The sequence below is a fragment of the Scyliorhinus canicula genome, chromosome 8 (assembly GCF_902713615.1).
Source record: "Scyliorhinus canicula chromosome 8, sScyCan1.1, whole genome shotgun sequence".
Classification (NCBI taxonomy): Eukaryota; Metazoa; Chordata; class Chondrichthyes; order Carcharhiniformes; family Scyliorhinidae; genus Scyliorhinus; species Scyliorhinus canicula.
Window position 1 is genome coordinate 38,392,005 of NC_052153.1, and position 24,557 is coordinate 38,416,561.

The 24,557-nt window shown below is 45.9% G+C and overlaps 1 protein-coding gene and 1 long non-coding RNA gene across 2 annotated transcripts in view; one reads left to right on the forward strand and one right to left on the reverse strand.

Annotated features, from left to right (window-relative positions):
• The window catches only part of LOC119970181 (trans-2,3-enoyl-CoA reductase-like), a 225,374-nt gene that overhangs the window by 69,790 nt on the left and 131,027 nt on the right, over positions 1-24,557 (reverse strand). Inside the window, exons 6-7 of the mRNA XM_038804400.1 lie at positions 23,858-23,963; positions 2,162-2,234 (exon numbers count right to left, since the gene is read on the reverse strand). Coding sequence (XP_038660328.1) covers positions 2,162-2,234; positions 23,858-23,963 — 179 coding nt within the window. The remainder of the gene's footprint in view (positions 1-2,161; positions 2,235-23,857; positions 23,964-24,557) is intronic.
• The window catches only part of LOC119970182, a 47,613-nt gene continuing 44,484 nt past the window's right edge, over positions 21,429-24,557 (forward strand). The window contains exon 1 of the long non-coding RNA XR_005461557.1: positions 21,429-21,786. This is a non-coding gene — a long non-coding RNA (uncharacterized LOC119970182). The remainder of the gene's footprint in view (positions 21,787-24,557) is intronic.

Below are 24,557 nucleotides of genomic sequence, written 5' to 3' on the forward strand. Positions count from 1 at the left end.
TGCACGTTCATGGAGTAGGTCCCCATGGAGTAGCATCTGGCGCTTCGTGAACACAGCCCTGTTATCCGCTGGTGGCCGCATAACGACGTGCATCCCATCGATCGCCCTCTGGACCATGGGCATCCTGGCCACGACAGCGAAGCCCGCTTCCCGGGCATCCTGGTGGGCGTGGTCCACAGGGAATTGGATGCAGCGCTCTGTGATGTCGTACAGGGCGTAAGTCACTGCAAGGATGTACCTGTGCACCGATGCCTGCGAGATGCCGGACAGGTCCCCACTAGGTGACTGGAACGACCCCGTAGCGTAGAGGTTCAGGGCTTCCATAACCTTGATGGCCAAGAGGAAAGGGTGTCCACCCCCAGTCTCATGTGGTGCCAGGTGTGCCATCAGGTGGCAGATATGGGCTACGGTTTCCCGGCTTATCCGGAGTCTCCAACTGCATGCCTGGTCCGTGAGGTCCTGGTGCGGCGTCGGTACACATGGGTCTCATTGGGTACCTCCTTCGCCATGGCACTACCACCTACTCCTCCCCCTTGTCCTGTCGGGCGGGCGGCCCTCCAGCCTGGGTGGCTGCCACCTGGCTCCCTGCAGCACGCTCCTCTGCGGCAGCCTCCGCTGCCTCCCTGGCACGCTCCTGCTCCTGCAGGGCAACATGTCGAAGTGCGGCTCTCGCCATGGCGGCCAACATCACTGGGTGATGCCCAAACATAACGTTCTGCAGGGGGTGGGGGTGGGGATAGACGACATGTCATCATTGCCCATAGCCCCCTCTGCGGCCAGGAAAACTCCCCACCGCCCCCTCCCCGGAACTCCCCTCCCCAGCACTCTCCTCCCCGGCACCCCTCTCCCGAGCACCCCCCCACCCCACTCCCCGGTAACCCCCCTCCCCAGCACTCCCCCTCCCCGTTACACCCTTCCGTCAGCAGGATTTTCCGCTGGCCAGAGAATACGGCGGTTGGTGTCGGAGCGGCGGGGCGGGATTCACGCCCCCCCCCCCCCCCCCCCCCCCCCCCCCCGGGGATTCTCTGACACGACGGCGGGCAGAGAATCCTGCCCCTTATCTCCCTTCTTAAATATAGGCACAATGATAACAATCTGCCAGCCCTCTGCACTACAACTTTCTTCCAATGAATTACAAAATATGTGCATTACCATTGTGCACTGTCTAAACTTGGAAGAGCTTGTGGTGTGCATTGTCTAATCTTAGTGATGCTGGAACTTGAGCATGACAGTATTGCGCTCATCCAACTCCCTGTGGACCATGCCCACCATAATTCCACCTTGCACCAACACTTATTTTGCCATTTAATCACTTCTACCTCTATCCTATCATAGACATTCCTTTTTGTTCTTTCTTCTCCTCTGACCACCAGATGCAACACATGCTTTTCTTTCCTCTGTGCTTTCTTCAAACCTGTTATATCCACAATTTATTTACGTTCTGATAAAAAGCCATTGACCTGAAATGTTAACTCTGTTTCTCCAGCCATAGATAATGCCTGACTTCTGAGTAGTTTAAGTATTTTTTGCTTTTCTTTGAAGGCTGCACTGTCTCCAATTTGATTGCCACTGATTGTGTCCAAGAAAATATGCGAGATGATTGCTTTCCAATTACACCTCCCACTTCTCTACATTGTCAGTACGGCTGTATTCTCCTAAATTTATGCTTGCAATATATTTTCTTGTCCAAAGCAGGTGAAAATATCTTACTGGGATGGAAGGGGTACTTAACCATAGTTGCATTCTTCAAATATGGGACCATCAAATATTATTCAAAAGAAATCTACCACTTACAATAAACTAGCAATAAACAAAGTAAGTTAAAGAAAAATAGAAAAAAAAGTACTTTAATGTATCATGTCGTCAGATGTTCCATAGCACCTCACCATTGATTAATTACTTTAGAAGGATAGCCACTGTATAATTCTCCACAACTGGTATTGTGTACCACAATTCTTATCTTTTATACTCTACTGATTACGATTAATTGTAATACTGGATACAAACATCAACCATCATTGACATGTGGAAGAAACAATCCACTTTATTCACTGAATTACTTTTTGAATAAGTATGTGCAAAGTCTAAGATGAAACAAAGACATTAGAAAGCAATTCTTTGACAGCTGAATTCTGAATCATGCAATAAATGCTGTACCTACTGGGAGGTGTGTACAGAGGATGATTGATGTAATAAGCCATCCAGCTGGTGAATCCCCAATAAAAGACACAGCTCTGGAAATCAGAAATAGCAATAATCTTAAATACTATTCATGGCTTTAAAATTGCTTTGAAACATGTCGACCTTTGAGAAAGTATGATCAGCGTTAACAATTAAAATCAGCAAAATTGATCAATACGGTGTCTCTGAAAGCAGATGTAATTTCTTCTATGGTTCTCTCAAATGAAAAAAATATAAATGTCTGCATCTGTCAATATAAAGAAATGATTGACCAATATATTTTGTGACCTTCACTTCCTGACCTTTCAATCTGCAATATTATTGTATGCAATTGGAAACAGTTTTGAGACTATTGTTTTGTTGAGTACCCCTTTAGTTTATTTAAAACTAAAATTGAAGTAATAATATTATCATATCTAGTGTTTGCAACTCATGAAAAGGGATGATGTTCCAGTACCTTCAAAAAATGTGGGGGAGGGGAGGATGTGGGTGTGGGGGGGGGGGGGGGGGGGGTGATGAAAGCTGGTTTAAGGTTAGCTTGCTGCAAGTGTTACCTTCCCTTTAAACAATCAAATGATCAACTTTCTCTGCTGATGAGCCTTGAGTGAAAATTTAGCCTGAAGGAAAATTCGTGTTCTGAACTTTCCTTTAGCAGTGGCCATGTTTATCATCCCGACCCTGTCAATATATTGATATTTATTAGATAAATATTTCAGTTTGCCAGTTACCAACGGAAACTGCTTTCAAGGTCAACTCTGCCTCACTCTTTAAATGTTGTACATTGTCAGGTATTTAACTTGCGGGATCTATATATTAAACTCCGGTATGGACATCTCATCAAGAACTGAAGATAACTGGTACCAAACATGATTTCCTATGCTGAGATGTTGGTTTTATTAACCAAGACAAAGTCTATTTGAGGACGCTCGTTCATGACTGCTCGTCTTCTGATCGCTGAGTGAGTGTTATCAGCAAAGATTGCTCGACAAGTCAGATAAGGAAAATCCAACTTTCATTGGGCACAGGCTGGGTACAGAAGCAGCCCTTTATGGAAAGGCCAGATAATTTTAATGCTGGAGCTTCTTTTGTGTGGTATCAATGAGCTGAAAATGCTGAGGCAGCTCACTGAGGAATAGGAGGAAATATGTGGAAAATCCATCAGCTCAGCTCAAATTTGCAGCTCAAGGGGTGAGTTACAATCACAGGATGGAGGAAAATGGAGGGATTGCTAGCGACTGAGCCATCCTTGCTATTCTTTCCTACACAAAAAAAACTCTCTCTGCTGGGTTTGTGAATGATCTATCGCAGTCCTTTCAGGAAACATTAGTCTACTTGGACTTCAGCAAGGATTTTGATAAGGTCCCACATGGTAGATTGATAGTGAAGGTAAGAGTCCATGGGGTCCAAGGAAATTTGGCAAATTGGATCCAAAATTGGCAGAGTGGCAGGAAGCAGAGGGTGATGGTCGAGGAGTGTTTTTCTGACTGGAAGCCTGTGTCCAGTGGAGTACCACAGGGATCAGTGTTGGGGCCCTTGCTGTTTGTGTTTTATTGAAATGATCTGGATATGAATGTAGAAGGTTGATCAGTAAGTTTGCAGATGATACAAAAATTAGTGGGGCAGTATTAGTGAGGACGTTAGCCTTCGATTACAGGGGCACATAGGTGGCCTGGTCAGATGATCTGATCAGTGGCAAATGCAATTCAGTCCAAATAAGTGTGAGGTGATGCTGTTGGGCAGGATAAAGAAGGCAATGGAATACATGATAAACGGCAGGACCTTGAGAAGCACCGAGGATCAGAGAGACCTGGTGTGCAGGTACCCTGGTCTCTTAAGGTAGCAGAGCAGGTGGGTACAATGGTCAAAAAGGCATATGGTATACTTATCTTTAATAGCCGAAGAATAGAGTTTAAGAGCAGGGCAGGTATGCTGGAACAGTATAAAATGTTGGTTAGGCCACAGCTAGAGTATTGTGTGCAGTTCTGGAATCCACATTACAGGAGGGATGTGATAGCACTGGAAAGGGTGCAGAGGAGATTTACAAGGATGTTGCCTGGGCTGGAGAGTTTTAGTTATGAAGAGAGATTGGATAGACTTGGATTGTTTTCCTTGGAGCAGAGGAGACTGAGAGGGCACATGATTGAGATGTATAAAATTATGAGGGGCATGGATAAAGTAGACAGGAATAAATGTTTTCCCTTGGTGGAGGAATCAATGACCAAGGGGCATAGATATAAGGTAAGGGGCTGGAGATTTAGAGGGATGTGAGGGGAAACCTTTTTACCAAGAGTGTGGTGGGAGTTTGAAACTTGCTACCTCAAAGGCTGGTGGGGGCAGAGACCCTCATAACATTTATGAAGCATTTAGATGTGCACTTGCGATCCCAAGGCATCCAAGGCTATGGGCCAAGTGCTGGGAAATGGGATTAGAATAGAACATAGAACATAGAACGATACAGCGCAGTACAGGCCCTTCGGCCCTCAATGTTGCACCGACATGGAAAAAATCTAAAGGCCATCTAACCTACACTATGCCCTTATCATCCATATGCTTATCCAATAAAATTTTAAATGCCCTCAATGTTGGCGTGTTCACTACTGTTGCAGGTAGGGCATTCCACGGCCTCACCACTCTTTGCGTAAAAAACCCACCTCTGACATCTGTCCTATATCTATTACCCCTCAATTTAAGGCTATGTCCCCTCGTGCTAGCCACCTCCATCCGCGGGAGAAGGCTCTCGCTGTCCACCCTATCTAACCCTCTGATCATTTTGTATGCCTCTATTAAGTCACCTCTTAACCTTCTTCTCTCTAACGAAAACAACCTCAAGTCCATCAGCCTTTCCTCATAAGATTTTCCCTCCATACCAGGCAACATCCTGGTAAATCTCCTCTGCACCCGTTCCAAAGCTTCCACGTCCTTCCTATAATGAGGCGACCAGAACTGTATGCAATACTCCAAATGCGGCCGTACTAGAGTTTTGTACAACTGCAACATGACCTCATGGCTCCGGAACTCAATCCCTCTACCAATAAAGGCCAACACACCATAGGCCTTCTTCACAACCCTATCAACCTGGGTGGCAACTTTCAGGGATCTATGTACATGGACACCGAGATCCCTCTGCTCATCCACACTACCAAGAATTTTACCATTAGCCAAATATTCCGCATTTCTGTTATTCTTTCCAAAGTGAATCACCTCACACTTCTCCACATTAAACTCCATTTGCCACCTCTCAGCCCAGCTCTGCAGCTTATCTATGTCCCTCTGTAACCTGCAACATCCTTCCGCACTGTCTACAACTCCACCGACTTTAGTGTCGTCTGCAAATTTACTCACCCATCCTTCTGCGCCCTCCTCTAGGTCATTTATAAAAATGACAAACAGCAACGGCCCCAGAACAGATCCTTGTGGTACGCCACTCGTAACTGAACTCCATTCTGAACATTTCCCATCAACTACCACTCTCTGTCTTCTTTCAACTAGCCAATTTCTGATCCACATCTCTAAATCACCCTCAATCCCCAGCCTCCGTATTTTCTGCAATAGACGACCATGGGGAACCTTATCAAACGCTTTACTGAAATCCATATACACCACATCAACTGCTCTACCCTCGTCTACCTGTTCAGTCACCTTCTCAAAGAACTCGATAAGGTTTGTGAGGCATGACCTACCCTTCACAAAACCATGCTGACTGTCCCTAATCATATTATTCCTATCTAGATGATTATAAATTGTATCTTTTATAATCCTCTCCAAGACTTTACCCACCACAGACGTTAGGCTCACCGGCCTATAGTTACCGGGGTTATCTCTACTCCCCTTCTTGAACAAAGGGACCACATTTGCTATCCTCCAGTCCTCTGGCACTATTCCTGTAGCCAATGATGACCTAAAAATCAAAGCCAAAGGCTCAGCAATCTCTTCCCTGGCTTCCCAGAGAATCCTAGGATAAATCCCATCCGGCCCCGGGGACTTATCTATTTTCACCTTGTCCAGAATTGCCAACACTTCTTCCCTACGCACCTCAATGCCATCTATTCTAATAGCCTGGGTCTCAGCATTCTCCTCCACAATATTATCTTTTTCTTGAGTGAATACTGACGAAAAGTATTCATTTAGTATCTCGCTTATCTCCTCAGCCTCCACACACAACTTCCCACCACTGTCCTTGACTGGCCCTACTCTTACCCTAGTCATTCTTTTATTCCTGACATACCTATAGAAAGCTTTTGGGTTTTCCTTGATCCTACCTGCCAAAGACTTCTCATGTCCCCTCCTTGCTCGTCTCAGCTCTCTCTTTAGATCCTTCCTCGCTTCCTTGTAACTATCAAGCGCCCCAACTGAAACTTCACGCCTCATCTTCACATAGGCCTCCTTCTTCCTCTTAACAAGAGATTCCACTTCTTTGGTAAACCACGGTTCCCTCGTTCGACCCCTTCCTCCCTGCCTGACTGGTACGTACTTATCAAGAACATGCAATAGCTGTTCCTTGAACAAGCTCCACATATCCAGTGTGCCCAACCCTTGCAGCCTACTTCTCCAACCAACACATCCTAAGTCATGTCTAATGGCATCATAATTGCCCTTCCCCCAGCTATAACTCTTGCCCTGCGGGGTATACTTATCCCTTTCCATCACTAACGTAAAGGTCACCGAATTGTGGTCACTGTCTCCAAAGTGCTCACCTACCTCCAGATCTAACACCTGGCCTGGTTCATTACCCAAAACCAAATCCAATGTGGCCTCGCCTCTTGTTGGCCTGTCAACATATTGTGTCAGGAAACCCTCCTGCACACATTGTACAAAGAATGACCCATCTAATGTACTCGAACTATATCTTTTCCAGTCAATATTTGGAAAGTTAAAGTCTCCCATAACAACTACCCTGTTACTTTCGCTCTTTTCCAGAATCATCTTCGCCATCCTTTCCTCTACATCCCTAGAACTATTAGGTGGCCTATAGAAAACTCCCAACAGGGTGACCTCTCCTTTCCTGTTTCTAACCTCAGCCCATACTACCTCAGAAGAAGAGTCCCCATCTAGCATCCTTTCCGCCACCGTAATACTGTCCTTGACTAGCAGCGCCACACCTCCCCCTCTTTTGCCCCCTTCTCTGAGCTTACTAAAACACCTAAATCCCGGAACCTGCAACAACCATTCCTGTCCCTGCTCTATCCATGTCTCTGAAATGGCCACAACATCGAAGTCCCAGGTACCAACCCATGCTGCCAGTTCCCCTACCTTATTTCGTATACTCCTGGCATTGAAGTAGACACACTTCAAACCACCTACCTGAACACTGGCACCCTCCTGCGAAGTCAAATCTGTGCTCCTGACCTGTATACTCTCAATCTCCCGTACCCCAAAACTACAATCCAGGTTCCCATGCCCCTGCTGAATTAGTTTAAAACCCCCCCAAAGAGCACTAACAAATCTCCCCCCCAGGATATTGGTGCCCCTCAGGTTCAGATGTAGACCATCCTGTCTATAGAGGTCCCACCTTCCCCAGAAAGAGCCCCAGTTATCCAGAAATCTGAATCCCTCCCGCCTGCACCATCCCTGTAGCCACGTGTTTAATTGCTCTCTCTCCCTATTCCTCATCTCACTATCACGTGGCACGGGCAACAACCCAGAGATAACAACTCTGTTTGTTCTCGCTCTGAGCTTCCATCCTAGCTCCCTAAAGGCCTGCCTGACATCCTTGTCCCCTTTCCTACCTATGTCGTTAGTGCCAATGTGGACTACGACTTGGGGCTGCTCCCCCTCCCCCTTAAGGACCCGGAAAACACGATCCGAGACATCACGTACCCTTGCACCTGGGAGGCAACATACCAAACGTGAGTCTCTCTCGCTCCCACAAAATCTCCTATCTGTGCCCCTGACTATTGAGTCCCCAATTACTAATGTTCTACTCCTTTCCCCCCTTCCCATCTGAGCAACAGGGACAGACTCCGTGCCAGAGGCCCGTACCCCATGGCTTACCCCTGGTAAGTCCCCCCCCCCACAAGTATCCAAAACGGTATACTTGTTACTCAGGGGAACGACCGCAGGGGGTCCCTGCACTGACTGCTTCTTCCCAGTCCCTCTTACAGTTACCCATCTATCTCCAGTCTTTGGTGTAACTACTTCCCTGAAGCTCCTATCTATGACCCCCTCTGCCTCCCGAATGATCCGAAGTTCATCCAGCTCAAGCTCCAGGTCCCTAACACGGATTTTGAGGAGCTGGAGTTGGGTGCACTTCCCACAGATGAAATCAGCAGGGACACTGATGGCGTCCCTCACCTCAAACATTCTGCAGGAGGAGCATTGTACTGCCTTCCCTGACATCACCTCTAGATTTAAAAAAAAACAAGAAAAAGAAAAAGAAAGGAAGAGCTTACCTGATATTACCTCAAACCCTGCTCCCGCTGAAAGGTAAGGAAATTTAAAGGCACTCACTCACCTTCACGACAGGCCCCTGCTCCCGCTTCCCAACCACCGTGGGGTGGGGGGGTTGGTTAGAGGAGGAGGTAGGGTGGGAAACACTCACAAAGTGTTTCGGGTTTAACTGTCACTTGCCAACAGCCTCTCCACAAACCACCTTCAACTTAGGCTGACCGCACTGCACGTATGCAAATTTCCCCAGAACAGCTGATCAGTAGCTCTGCTCTGCTGCCCTCTGCTGGATGATTGCCTTCACTCAAACTCCTCGGGTCTCCTTCGCAGATTCACCTTCAACTTAGGCTGACCGCACTGCACGTATGCAAATTTCCCCAGAACAGCTGATCAGTAGCTCTGCTCTGCTGCCCTCTGCTGGATGATTGCCTTCACTCAAACTCCTCGGGTCTCCTTCGCAGATTCACCTTCAACTTAGGCTGACCGCACTGCACGTATGCAAATTTCCCCAGAACAGCTGATCAGTAGCTCTGCTCTGCTGCCCTCTGCTGGATGATTGCCTTCACTCAAACTCCTCGGGTCTCCTTCGCAGATTCACCTTCAACTTAGGCTGACCGCACTGCACGCATGCAAATTTCCCCAGAACAGCTGATCAGTAGCTCTGCTCTGCTGCCCTCTGCTGGATGATTGCCTTCACTCAAACTCCTCGGGTCTCCTTCGCAGATTCACCTTCAACTTAGGCTGACCGCACTGCACGTATGCAAATTTCCCCAGAACAGCTGATCAGTAGCTCTGCTCTGCTGCCCTCTGCTGGATGATTGCCTTCACTCAAACTCCTCGGGTCTCCTTCGCAGATTCACCTTCAACTTAGGCTGACCGCACTGCACGTATGCAAATTTCCCCAGAACAGCTGATCAGTAGCTCTGCTCTGCTGCCCTCTGCTGGATGATTGCCTTCACTCAAACTCCTCGGGTCTCCTTCGCAGATTCACCTTCAACTTAGGCTGACCGCACTGCACGTATGCAAATTTCCCCAGAACAGCTGATCAGTAGCTCTGCTCTGCTGCCCTCTGCTGGATGATTGCCTTCACTCAAACTCCTCGGGTCTCCTTCGCAGATTCACCTTCAACTTAGGCTGACCGCACTGCACGTATGCAAATTTCCCCAGAACAGCTGATCAGTAGCTCTGCTCTGCTGCCCTCTGCTGGATGATTGCCTTCACTCAAACTCCTCGGGTCTCCTTCGCAGATTCACCTTCAACTTAGGCTGACCGCACTGCACGTATGCAAATTTCCCCAGAACAGCTGATCAGTAGCTCTGCTCTGCTGCCCTCTGCTGGATGATTGCCTTCACTCAAACTCCTCGGGTCTCCTTCGCAGATTCACCTTCAACTTAGGCTGACCGCACTGCACGTATGCAAATTTCCCCAGAACAGCTGATCAGTAGCTCTGCTCTGCTGCCCTCTGCTGGATGATTGCCTTCACTCAAACTCCTCGGGTCTCCTTCGCAGATTCACCTTCAACTTAGGCTGACCGCACTGCACGTATGCAAATTTCCCCAGAACAGCTGATCAGTAGCTCTGCTCTGCTGCCCTCTGCTGGATGATTGCCTTCACTCAAACTCCTCGGGTCTCCTTCGCAGATTCACCTTCAACTTAGGCTGACCGCACTGCACGTATGCAAATTTCCCCAGAACAGCTGATCAGTAGCTCTGCTCTGCTGCCCTCTGCTAAATAGTTAGTGTTGTTTTTGACCGGCGCAGAATCGATGGGCCGAAAGGCCTTTTCTGTGCAGTCTGACTATAATTCTATGATTAGTTAAGCCACTAAATAACTTGTACCAATAGACAGAACATTGAAGAGCATAGGTACCTGAAATTGTATCAGAGTCATAGAACATAGAACACCAGAATTACCAGAAAAATGGATATTCGTGGATATTGAGTGGGAATAGGCTGATAAACTTAGCACCATAAGTTTTGGAATGCTGAAATCCCTGTTCAGTGGGAACTGTGAAAATCAGCCACCATTTTCTGAGCAGTGATTCCCTGAAATTCAAGATCACCTGCCTCAACTGACAATGCAGCAAACATTCCCCACATGAGTGTGTTTCTGCGGTAGATCATAGCTGTAAAGTCCATTGTTGTGACTAAAAAGGAGGTTGAAATGCTTTTATGAAAGCTTGCAATATAGAAAAGGCGGCAAACCTTCCATTGAAAGTTTACCAGAATGGCTCAGCAAGCATAATGGGCCGTATAATACATGCTGTTCCAATGGGTTCTGTTTTAAATAGTAATAATCATGTATGTGGGGATAAAAATTATCCAAACCCAATCAAGGCTTTACACATCTGCCGTACAACTTCCTTTGTATTTTTAAAATTTGTTCATGAGATGTGGGTGTCGCAGGCTGGGCCAGATTTTATTGCCCATCCCTAATTGCCCTTAACAACCATGTTGCTCTGCATCTGGAGTCACATGTAGATCATGTGGTGATATGCATTATTGTAAATACACAAGGGGTTAATGTAAATACACGTAGACTAGCTAGACATGAGAGGGAGCACCAGAGACATGACACACAGACATTCAACCAATAGGTCAGTAAGATAGGACACGACCAATTGGCAATTAACGATACACACAGAGGTGACACTGCCACAGGAGAGCATTACACCAACCCATATAAAAGGACACAGCACACATGATCTTCCTCTTTCCAGTGGAAACTCTCAGTGAGTACACAGGGTTGTTTTGAAACACATCACACCCACCACCTGGATTGTAGTAGACTGGTTTGTCAGTCTGAGTAGCTATAGCAGGATTAACAGGAGAGTCAAATCCAAGTAGGGGAATTGTTAACAGTTTAAATAAATGTGTCAAAGCTATCTCTAAGTCTGAACCTTCCTTTGTCAGACTGCACATCAAGGAAGCAGCTTATGCTACGTCAAGAGCTTAACAAAACAGGCCAGACCAGGTAAGGATAGCAGATGTCCTTCCCTCAAGTGTGAACCAGTGAATTAGTGAATGACAGATTGATACATTGTTCCTTGGCACATGACTGTGGTGAATGTGAAATTATAGGATGTATATTCACGTTACAATTTGTTCCTGCCCATTATGAATAATGTACTAATACAGCTTCCCTCTTTCTTCATCAATATAACTGTTCCAAACATTTACACATGTTTCTAAACTAAAGAAGGTGAACAATTGAGTTTTTTTTTAACTGAACTGAACCTTTTATAGGTTGCTTTCTTGGTGTTGTAGGAGTCATGCTTGATATTGTTAATGCTGTGTCACTTGCCAATGATGTTATCAACGTTGCACCGCTTGTTGGTGATACATTGATATTTTTGTGGCGTTGCTGTTATTGTTGATGATCTTTCTTATTCTTTTTACTTCGTCAAATATGGGGTGGATTTCTCCGATGCTGAAATCAGAAACGGCAATCGGGCGGAGAATGGCCTCCGACGCCGGATTCGGGGAAGGCGCCGGTTTGACGCAGGTTTGCGATGCTCCGCCCCCGATGGACTGAATTCCCGATGGTACGGGCCACATGTTATTCCAACGGTCGGCAACCTGACATGCCAGCTGCGGACAGTGTCCAGCGCTGCCACACTCGTCCGGGATCTGTGCTGCTGACCGGGGGGGGGGGGAGCTGTTGCTAGGGTTGGGGGGAGTGGTGGGGGGTGGCAAGGGGTGGGCAGTGGGGTTGGGGTGGTGGGTTCGGGTTCGAATCCCGGCCCTGCTCACTGTCGGTGTGGAGTTTGCACATTCTCCTGTGTCTGCGTGCGTTTCACCCCCACGATGCAAAGATGTGCTGGCTAGGTGGATTGGCCATGCTAAATTGCCCCTTAATTGGAAAAAAAATCAAATAATTGGGTACTTTAAATTTTTTTTTAAAATTCTCTGGAGGTGAATTTGGTTCCATTGTCACACATTATTCTTTCAGGAACAACTTTGCTCAGTGAATAATACTCGTACTGCTGAGAAGATTAAATCAAATCTTTCACCATCTGGATAAAAGGGGACTTTGAGTAGCAATCTGCAACAATGAGACACCATTATTGATTGTGTGTGAATAAATCAGCTCCCACAATATGCCATAGTCTGGGTGGTGCTTCAGTCAGTCTCGTCTAACCTTTCTACCGTGTGTTTCTGTACTTCTGACATACATTGCACATAAACACCATTGTTTGTAGATGCCTATCCAGTACACAGCTGAAATGGCTCTGAGATTACACATCTCCATTCCCAAGTTGCTTTCATGCATGTGCTGAAGAAGTTCTTTGTGAATTGTTTTGGGTATGATTATTCTGGGCCCAGCTCGCAGAACACCATCTTCTAATGAGATGTCATTTCTGACAGACCAATGCTGCCATATCATTGTCCGTGTTTGCTGCATCTTATCAGGCCATCCTTGATTTGATCTGAATTATTGTCACATGTACCAAAGTACAGTGAAAAGTATTTTTCTGCGGTCGTGGGAACATACACAGTATGTACATAGTAGACAAAAGAATAATCAACAGAGAACATTGACAAATGGTACATCGACAAACAGTGATTGGTTACAGTGCGGAACAACGGGCCAAACAAAGCAAATGAGCAAGAGCAGCATAGGGCGTCGTGAATAGTGTTCTTACAGCGAACAGATGAGTCCAAGGCATGAGGGGACATAGCTTTAAATTGAGGGGAGATAGATATAGGACAGATGTCAGAGGTAGGTTCTTTACTCAGAGAGTAATAAGGGCGTGGAATGCCCTGCCTGCAACAGTAGTGGACTCGCCAACACTAAACGCATTCAAATGGTCATTGGATAGGCATATGGACGATAAGGGAATAACGTAGAGGGACTTTAGAGGGGTTTCACAGGACGGCGCAACATCGTGGGCCGAAGGGCCTGTACTGCGCTGTAATGTTCTATGTTCTATGTTCCATGAGTTGTTGAGGAGTCTTGTAGCTGTGGGGAAGAAGCTGTTCCTATGTCTAGATGTGGGGTCTTCAGACTTCTGTACCTTCTGCCTGATGAAGAGTCTGGAAGATGGCAATTCCTGGGTGGGAGAGGTCTCTGATAATGCTGTCTGCCTTCCTGAGGCAGCGGGAGGTGTATACAGAATCAATGGGAGGATGGCAAGCTTGTGTGATGCACTGGGCTGTGTTCACCACACTCTGCCGTTTCTTGCGATCGAGGACCCAGCAGTTGCCATACCAGGCTGTGATGCAGCCAGATAGGATGCTCTCTATCGCACATCTGTAGACGTTTGTGAGAGTTGATGCAGATATGCCAAATTTCTTTAGTTTCCGTAGGAAGTAGAGACGTTGTTGGGCTTTCTTGACTGTTGCATCAACGTGAGTGGACCAGGACAGACTGTTGGTGATGGTGACCCCGAGGAACTTAAAGCTATCAACCATCTCCAATGCAGCTGGATAGGATGCTCTCTATCGCACACCTGTAGACGTTTGTAAGAGTCTATGCAGACATGCCAAATTTATTCGGAGCCATTGATGTAGACGGCAGTGTGTGTCGTGCTACGCTTCCGGAAGCCAATGATCAGTTCCTTGGTCTTTCTGATATTTAGAAAGAGGTTGTTTTCGGTACTCTATGCAACCAAGTAATTTATCTCCCTTCTGCAGTCTGATTTGCTGTTGTTCGAGATACGGCCCACCACAGTCGTATCATCCGCAGACTTCTAGATTGAGTTGGAGTTAAATCTTGCCACACAGTCATGTGTGTACACGGAGTACAGTAGAGGACTGAGCACACATCCTTGCGGGGCCCCGGTGTTGAGGACTATTGTGGAGGTGGTGCTGTTGCCTATCCTGGCAGATTGCGGTCTGTTGATGAGGAAGTTAAGGATGCAGCTGAGAGAGGATCTGTAACTCTTCATTTTTGCTTATCGCATTTCTGATTTGACTCAGTTTCTGTGCTGCTCCAGTCACTAGGTGGTGAATCTTTATACCTATATCATGAATTTTGTGTTTATCCTGTGTCAACATCTGAGGTAAGGCTTCTGCCTGCACTATTTCTCTTGCTGCTACAACTCCAGTAGACACTCAGATTTTATTTCTCTGTATGCTTTCCGATACAACTGCTTCATCTCTGAATCCTTCTGCTGTAATGCTACCACCTTTACTGAACTAAAGATATTTGCTTCATCCTCCACTTGTTCATGTTCTTTATAAACCATCGATCAAAATTGTTTCTGATAACTGAACCTTAGCCTTCCATCTTTACTTCTTGATTTCTGCTCCTCCTGTCTCAACCTGTAGCTTTGTTATCTTGGGCACAATTCAACGGAAATATTTCAAAGTCTGGTATTGGACATGTTTGGCAGGATGTTTCGCAACAGCCACATTGGCAAGATTGCGGCCCGTATTCAATGGCACTTAGTGCCCAAAATGAGCACGCATGACATTCTCAAAATTACTGGCTGGCTCGCTGTCTGATTCACCCAACTTGCGCAACAGTAGCTCGCCGCTAACAAAGGGGAGCTTCTTTTAAATGCTCCCTCACAACTCACTCCCAGCTAACACACGAGCATGGCTGTGCTCGGACTTGCTCGTTGCTTTGCGGCTGTTGATCTGGCCAGGCTTCTCGATGCTCTGGATAAGAGACGGGCCACCCTGTTCCTCCGAGGGGGTCGGAGGACCAGCAGCAGGGTCAGCAGTGCTGCCTGGGAGGCAGTGGCAGCGGCTGTCAGTTCGGGCAGCATGACCAGGAGGACCACTGCCCAACGTAGGAAGAAGACCTCCACTGAGCTGCAAGGTTAATCACCACCTCTCTCCTAGCTCCAGTTCCACCTGCCACCCCTCAAATTCCCAAAACCCCCAATCCACTGGCTGACACCTTGCACCCTCCCCACATCTGATCTTCGTGCACGTAACTCAGAACCCTCTGACACCTATCAGCACAACCCCTTCATGTCCAGGTGCAGTGCCGACACATGTCACCTGCTATATACACCCTGACCCATCAAGCTTGCGGCTCTCTTTGTCCCCGCAGGAGAAGATAGCCCATAATAAACAAGAAAGGGCCAAGGTGGGGGGTAGGGTCTCAGAGCTTCAAGTCCTCATCCCCTATGAGAAACGGGCCCTGAATGTTGTGGGGTTACATGTGGAGAAAGAAGTCACTGACAGGGAGTTGGCCTGCCCCAGAGAGGTGAGGATCCACTGCCCCTTCACCCAGATGATCTGTCTCAAGTGAGTTGTTCATGTCAGACAAAATGATCCTTTCCTCTGACTGACCATATGCCCATTGTCTGAATGGATCTCCATCTGATTAGACTAGGCTATCCGGAGCTGTTCCTCCCCCATCATCAAAGATACCACCTTGGAGGAGAGCTCCGAGAACACCGGTGATGCGTCACACCTATCACCCACACCTTCCAACAACGCAGAGACACACACCTCGGTGGGAAACATTTGTGGATTTCAGGGGCACAATCCGCTGAGCACCACACATCTGCTGATGAACATCACATGGAGGCAGGAACATTCAAGGGAGTCAGCTGTCAGAGGTCTGCTGGACCCCAGGACTCAGCTGGGTCCCAGTCAGATGCCGAGCCGCGAGACAAGGTTCACCAAGAGCTGATGCAGATGATAGGACACAGCCATAACATTCAGAAGTGGGTTGTCAGTGACATTCCAGTGACTGCAAGGCTGACTGGAGGAGTCACAATGCTGCAGGATCAGGAGGTGGTGCTGACAATGCATGGCACCGAGGCCAACATCACTAAGGTGGCGATCGCAGTGGAAAACCTGGAGCACAGCGTCCACGTATTGAGTGGTGGTGCCCAAAGCATAGCTTAGTCTATGATGACCATTGTTGAGGGTCTCAACATCATGTCCCAGTCACTGAGGGATGTGCCACAGATGCAGCTGGATATTTCCGAGGCACTGCAGAGCATGGTCTAGTCACTGAGGAGCATCGATATCGACATCGACACAATGGTGCAGACACTGAGGAGGTCTGGCAGTGCCAGATGGCTCACAGGCTTCTGGAGCTCATTCCAGCTTCCCTCCGCCCCATAGAGTTCCCCAGGTCCCCACGGACATCGTCAGGGAGGAGGAAGCACTGGAGGCCAACCTGGGGCCTGCCACCAAGGATGCAGCAGCAGTCTCCAGTTCTTTTGAATCCCCTCTCTCGTAACACCAGCACACCTCAAGAACAGTGGGCACAACAGGATGGCACAGTGACGGCAGTAACACGAGTATGAAGTTGGACGCCCCCCCCCTACCCCCACCCCGAACCCCCAGCTCCAGGCCCTCCAGAGGACGTTCGTGGAGTGCATCAAAGACCACAAGGTGTGGAAAGCAGCAGGTACCTTCTCCTCTGATATGCATTCTGGGGACACACCCAGATGTAGCAGCAGAGCACCAAAAACCAAGAAGAGTGAAGAGCACTGAGTGGGCACTGGTGTGGTCACTGTCTGTAACCAGGGGGAATGAAAATCTGTCACAGTAAAATGTTCACTCTTAAAACATGCCACACCTGTGATTAGTGAATTAATCCATCATCATCTGCCATTTCTGCTGCCTATCTAGCAGCTTTAACCCTTTGCTCTTCCACATGAGTTCTCACTTCTGTGGGAAATTAAACTATAAATTCCTCCAAAATAACCATGTCCCTAAGCATCTATTTGTAATGCTCTTTCCCACCTATTAAAATTATTGTTTGATTCTTTCAAAGTCTATATATTTCTGACCTTGTTCTTTCCTTAGATTTCTAAAATTCTATCTGTAAGTTTCTGGCACTGGTTCATATGCACTAAAAATTGACTTCTCTCAAGTCATCATAATCCTAGATATCTCCCCTGTTAATGACACAAACACTTCAGTATCTATACCTACCCATTGGAATTGAACCAACAATGACGACATGGTTTTTGGCCAATTCAATTGTTTAGCTACTTTCTCAAATGAGACAAAACAAAGCTTCCATGTATTTCTCATCAAACGTTGGCAGTGCGTGAACATATTTAAACATATCCCCACTAGGATTTTGAGTAAGAGGGGTTACTCCTCCCTCTGGACTTTTCTCAATGTCTGCCTATAACTGCAATCTTTTACATTGATATTTTTTATGTCTTTCTGACTCCCTCCCTCTCAATTCCATTCACCAAAGTTCAAAACCTCTCACCTTGTCGTTCTCTCATTCTTGCTCTGCTCTCTCTTTCCCCTTTTCTTCTGCCATGGCCTCTGTTTTCTTCTCCTTTTCTTCTGCCATTGAGCTCTCTCCTTATCTTTCTTTCCTTTGCTTTTAATTCCAATTCAAGCTGTGTAAGTTATTTATCGTGTTGCAACTGTTTCATTTATACCTGGATCCTAGCCAATTATGATGAATCCGACTGTGTCTCTTCCAAATTTAAATGCTGAGCTATGACTTTAATTATCTCTACCTTCCTCACCCCTTCAGGTAAAGTCAACTGCGGCATGTCCTCCAAATCCAAAGGCTTTATTTTAACACCCTTTGTAAACCACCCAGACTGATCTCTTCAACACCCACAAATATCTTAGCCACTGAAAGAGCCATTTTACAAGTCACCCCTACTTAAACTGCCAATAGTATCAACACCTGAAAGAAAACACCAGCCCCCCACACTCACTGGTTTTAAGTTCAATTATCCCAAGCCAAACAAGGAATTATGTATTTTTTCTAAATCATGGTAGTGAGTCCCCAATTTTTGTTTGGTTCCCATGCGAAAATCCCGACAATTTTGTAATTTGTAAAATTGAGGGAAGACTGCTGAACCACAGGAATGTTGACTTTGACCAATAGGTATGGAGCGCTACAACAGTATAGAAGATGTATAGCGAGATCAGTTCAGTCCATAAGAGGGCCATTCAGCAGTCTGATAACAGCGGGGAAGAAGCTGTTTTGAGAATCTCTTAGTGCATGTTCTCAGACTTTCACGGTACTCTGTGTGGCTTAATATAAATAGTGGTCATGATCTTATCCCTCTATACCACAGATCTCCTCATCTACTTCCTGTTGGAACACATCCTACTGCATTTTAAGGCCAAAAGGTAGATGTAGAAATTTGTACCAGCCAAAGGTTTTGTTCAATGTTGTCAACGGCGAATATTCCTTGTCAAACGTCACATTCCAGGAGCGATTCTTGGCATCAAGCTTGCTAAAAACATTTGCCCCTGCCAGTGCTGGTGCGATCTCTTCTAGCATTGGAACGGGGAGATGATTCCTCTTTATTGCTTGAATAAGATCTTTTCGATCCAGGCAATTCATAGCCACTCATTCGGCTTCTCGTTCTCACTGTGATGGAATTTACCCTACCTGTAGGGTCTGTCACAATCACCTTGTTTTCTTCTGTCTTTTGGATCTCTCTTTGAAGTTTTCCTTTTAATTCTATTGGTATGTCACATGGGGGATGAATTATTAATTTCATCATTGGGTTAATTATAATGCGATATCAAACTCTTTGAAGCATCCAACTATCTTGTCAAAATGCTCTGACTATTGTTTGCACCAATTATTGCTTGCTTCTGATCAGAGAATGTTTTTCATTGGGTGTACTAACTTCAACCTTCAGTGTTATCTCCTTCATCGCACAACTTACTGAGATAAACAGCAGCTCTTTGCAAATGCTCAGCCCCAGGATAGCAGTACCATCTGTTTCAGTGATGTCGGAAACACAGTTAACATCCTTTTGTTTCTGTGCTCCTCTAATTTGGGTGGTTCCTTGCTGTTGAATCAAAGTTGCCCTGAATGCTGTCAGCATGATGTTGCTCTGCTTCACAGCAGCTTGGATAGAATAGAATCCCTACAGTGCAAAGGAGGCCATTTGGCTCATCAAGTCTAGACCGACCTTCTGAAAGAGCACACTTCCGAGACCCACTCCCTCGCCCTATTCCTGTAACCTCATAACCCCATAACCCCACCCAACCCAACCTTTGGATACTAAAAGAAAATTTGGCAGAGCCAATCCACCTAACCTGCACATTCTTTGGACTGTGGGAGGAAACCGGAGCACTTGAAGGAAACCCACGTAGACACAGGGAGAAGGTGCAAACTCCACACAGTAACCCAAGTTCAGAATTGAACTCTGGACGCTGGGGCTGTGAGACAGCAGTGCTAACCACTGTGCCACCGTGCCGCCAAACCTCTCCTTTGGTATCCATTACAATTCAAATTTTCAGGAATGATCTTCCAACATAGTCTGAGTGACAGATTGTGGTTTGTTGGTGAGGAAGTCAAGGATCCAGCTGCACAGGGAGGGGTCATGTCCAAGATTGCAGAGTTTGGGGTTATTAGTCTTGTCGGGATAATGGTATTGAAGGCGAAGCTGTAGTCGATGAACAGCAGTCTGACGTAGGTGTCCTTGTTGCCGAGGTGTCCGTGCATTGATTGCAGAGCCAGGGAGATAGTATCTGCTGTGGACCGGTTACGGTGGTAGGCAAACTGTAGTGGATCGAGACTGTCTGGGAGGCTGGCAGTGATCCGCCTCCTGACTAGCCGCTCGAAGCACAACAGCAGTTGCCTGTTGTGCGAGCAGACTCATTGCCGTCTCCCAGGGTGTGGAGGTTTAGGTTCATTTTACTTCATGTTCAGCCTGGTGTTCTGCTTCTGATAATTTATTCACAATCTTCTTTCTTTGTTCCGAACATCTTTTCCCAGTGATTGGTTTTCCACAAGATCTGTGGTTTATTCCATATGCGGATATTTCCTTTAGTCTGTGAATTCAATGCTGAATTTAATGGCCTCTCATTGGTCATGTTTACGGTTGTGGGGGAAGGGCAAATATGACAGGTGGGAAGCCGATGGCTGGCCCCCACCCCCAGCCCCGTAATATCATTCCGCCCCCTCCTTACCTACCTCAGGATTTTCTGGGTCACCCTCCCCCAAAGTACAAGAGTGACCCGACTGCCCCCACCGACTTCCGACCAGAGACCCCCACCAGAAACCCATGACAGATTACCCCCAATGACAGTGACCCCCAACAAAGACTCCCCAATTATAGAGACCCCACCACCAGAGATGCGACTTTGATGTGGTTACAGGAGCTGCCAATCATGGCTAAATGTTTATAAACATTGTGGTTAGTTTCACAGCTGGGTATTTATAAGCCACTCAAGCATTAAGGGTAATAAATTAAACAACGCAGACAGCTGTGTTTGTGTGGAAGTTGTCAATCACGGCCCAGTTAAAGCAATTTCACATAGATATGAATGAATTGTTTGCAGATCAAAGATCTGAGCAGGTTTAACCCTAGCTGACTGCTTTTCTCTTTCCAGTAATTGACAGGTGTTGCTTCCTGTGCCTGAGTCAGCAGGTGTATTGCCCAGGTGAGTGTTAAAGCAGTGATTATTTTTTTCATTGCCTCTGTCTGGACTGCTCTCGAGTTTCCAGGCAAGGGTCTCTCTTATGGGGGCGGGGTTTATGGTGGGGGTCTCTCTTATGGGGGGTCTCTCTTGTGAAGGGTCTCTGGTGGAGTCTCAATAATTAGGGGGGTCCCTGGTGGAGATTCTCTCAAGGGTGGTCTCTGGTGGGAGACTCTGTAATTGGGGCATCTCTGCTAGGGGTCTCTGGTGCGGGCGTGGGTGTGGGAGGGGTCTGGTCACCATCATACTGTGGGTTAGGGATGGGTGACTCAGAAAATCCCAGGCTGGAGGGGCGGCAGCATGATCGTGTGATTTTGCTGGGTTTTGTTACCTTCACTAAGCTCCCAGCTACTAAATAACTTCAACCCTTTATCTTCTTCCACTAAAGGATGTAATTGAACCTTTGTTCTACACTAGTTCTTTTAGAAGGCTGCTAAATATCAGTCTGCAGCTTTGTTTAAGCTTCTCAAGTGCCTCTGTGAGATTATCAGCTTCCCAATTCATCATGAGCTGGAGCAATGACCTTACTGCTGTGGTAGCCATTTCACCTTTGCACAATTAATTCTGTTTCCTGACTCTCTCTGGCGCTAATTCAGATTGCTTTTTCGATCTGATTCAACATTAAATCTGTGCTTTTACTCACAGATAACCACGACTGCTTTGTTAGTTTTTTTTCAAAAATCTTTCATGGGATGTGGACCTCATTGACAAGGCCAACATTTGTTACCCATCCCTGGTTGCCCTTGAACTGAGTGACTTGTCACACCACTTCAGAGGGATGTGGCTCAGGAATCATGTGTAGACAAGACCAGATAAGGACAGCATATTTACTTCTCAACGCAGCATCAGTGAACCAGATGTGTTTTTACAACAATCAACAATGGTAAGTAACCGACTAGCTTTTCAATCACAGGTCATTCATTGAATTTTAATTCCACCAGTTGCCGTGATGGGATTGTAACCCATGTCCCAATCATTCGCTTGGGCTTCCGGACTAATAGCCCACACCACCATTTCCCCCATAATTGGATGGATTGGATTTGTTTATTGTCACGTGTACCGAGGTACAGTTAAAAGTATTTTTCTGCAAGCAGCTCAACAGATCATTCAGTACATGGGAAGAAAAGGGAATTCAAGAAAATTCAAGAAAATACAAGAAAATACATAATAGGGCAACACAAGATATACAATGTAACTACATAAGCATTGACATCGGATGAAGCATACAGGGTGTAGTGTTAATGAGGTTAGTCCACAAGACGGTCATTTAGGAGTCTGGTGACGGTGGGGAAGAAGCTGTTTTTGAGTCTGTTCGTGCGTGTTCTAAGTTGGAAATAATCACATGTTGGACTCAAAAGTACAGTGGCATGGTAGCACAGTAGTTAGCACTATTGCTTCACAGCACCAGGAACCCAGATTCGATTCCTGGCTTGGGTCGCTGTGTGGTGTGTGCATATTCTCCCTGTGTCTGCATGGATTTCCTCCGGGCACTCCAGTTTCCTCCCACAAGTCCTGAAAGATGTGCTGTCAGGTGAATTTGACATTCTGAATTCTCCCTCAGTGTATCAGAACAGGTGCAGGAGTGTGGTGACTAAGGGATTTTCACAGTAAATTCATTTCAGTGTTAATGTAAGACACTGATAAATATTATTATTTTTTGATTATTAATTATTATTTTGATGATTATTATTATTATTGATTATTAAATGCTGGAGTTTCACTGAGTGCATTCTTTCAGCTCCCCTTGTGTCTTTGGACTCATGGGTTGATACGTTGGGGGCGCCTCTCTCACCACGTTACGCCCGCCACAAATCCTGCTATGTTGGAAGAATTGCGGGAAATGGGATTTGAGCCAGGCGCAAATCAGTTCCCCATTTTCCTGGCCTGCTCCAGGAGCTCACCCAGAAAGTCATGTTTTGGGAGAATTCCACCCATTGTTACTTGGCGCATGACTGAAGCGCGACAGCAAAAATGGCACCCTTGGTTATAGATTCACATCACTGTTAGTTGCTGGTTATTTATGAACAATATAACAAAATATGCGCTACAGCTGTATAAAGCTCTAGTTAGGCTGCAGCTGAAGTGGTACATCTTCAGGACATCACATCTCATGAATTATACATTGGAATTGTAGGCGGGGGCAACGTAGCACCATCAAAATGATGTCGGAGCTAAGGAGGTTTATTTATAAGTCTCAGTTACATAGAGAAGGCTTGCAATTCTGCCAGTATTTCAGTACAGGAGGTGAAAGCTATTTAATTGAGTGGTTTAAGATGATTGAAGGATTTTTAGGGTAGACAGGGTGAAATTATGTCGTTGAGGGGGTGGCCAGAAGGAGAGTACATAACCTTAAGGATGGATGTTGTCTATAAACATATATATTGCTTTATGTTTACTACATTAATATAACATGCAATTAAACCTGCAAAGAAAAATAATTCTTTGTGATATATATACGCACATCATAATACCCATTTTCGATTACAAAATGTGACAGACTTTTATTAAAAAGGCTCTAAACAGCTTGTTTTTATTTATCATAAAAAGTCTCACATATATATAGAACATAAAATGGCCCTACAGAGCAATATGCTTCTCATTTCCTTTGAGAGTAAATGGGATAAATCCTATGGGAAATAAAAGACAGATTACATGCCAGTCTGAGCTCTGTATTATCCTTTACTCAGCATCAATGCTGTCCTTCATGACATTGCAGCGGCTTTTTGAAAAACAAAAACTAAAGCTTCACCACGTACTATTCAGATAAAGATTTATTGAAACTACGTCCTGATACCATTGGATTTTAATCTAATCTCGGAGATGAAATATTGAAGAAAGGAATAAAGTTAGAATACATGTGGCTGCGCTATAAAACTGCTGTGATGGAGAAAATGAAAGTAAGATAGCATATGAAATTTGCTCATGTCTTAGCACTGAGCAATGCTAATGCTTACCTTCAGCATTTTCTTTAGAGCTGTGTTTCCATTGGAAAGGCTGTGCACAAAGAGAGTTTCAAGGATTTGCTTGATGTAGTGAAGAGAGTGGCAGATGCAAGCCAAGCTTGTGGAGGAAGAGAAAATTCAAAAGTAATTTGGAAAGGAAGCATATATTTGTGAAGATTTTTGTACATTGCGATTGATTCAGGACTCAATGCCCATTTCTTGCCACTTGAGTTATTACATGAATACTTATATCTGAGTTTCTGTTGTTCCACTCACTATGTTGGAAGCTAGAAGGTATATTTGATTCTAGAAATTGTCTCCGGTTGGCAGGCTAACAAATTTTACAGAATCCTAAACTTATTGGAGCCAAAGGCATTATTCACAGATGGCAATATAATCTCCCAAGATAATGGAGAGATCTTTATCTGTCATAATGGATCCCACTGAAACACTGGAAAATAGTATAATCATCCAATTCTAACCTGCTCATTAACACACTTCATAACACACACATCTGTCTGACAAGCAGTCATTATCTCAAGTGGCAGTCAGCCTGTGCCTTAATGGTTGTCGTCCTGTCCCTGACAGGCACTGAAAAGAACTGAAATTCAGTTCTTGACTACCCTGGACAGTGGAGATTGGAGTTCTCACAATGGATTCCGTGCGGGTGTCAGGGCAGCACGGTAGCACAGTAGTTAGCACTGTGGCTTCA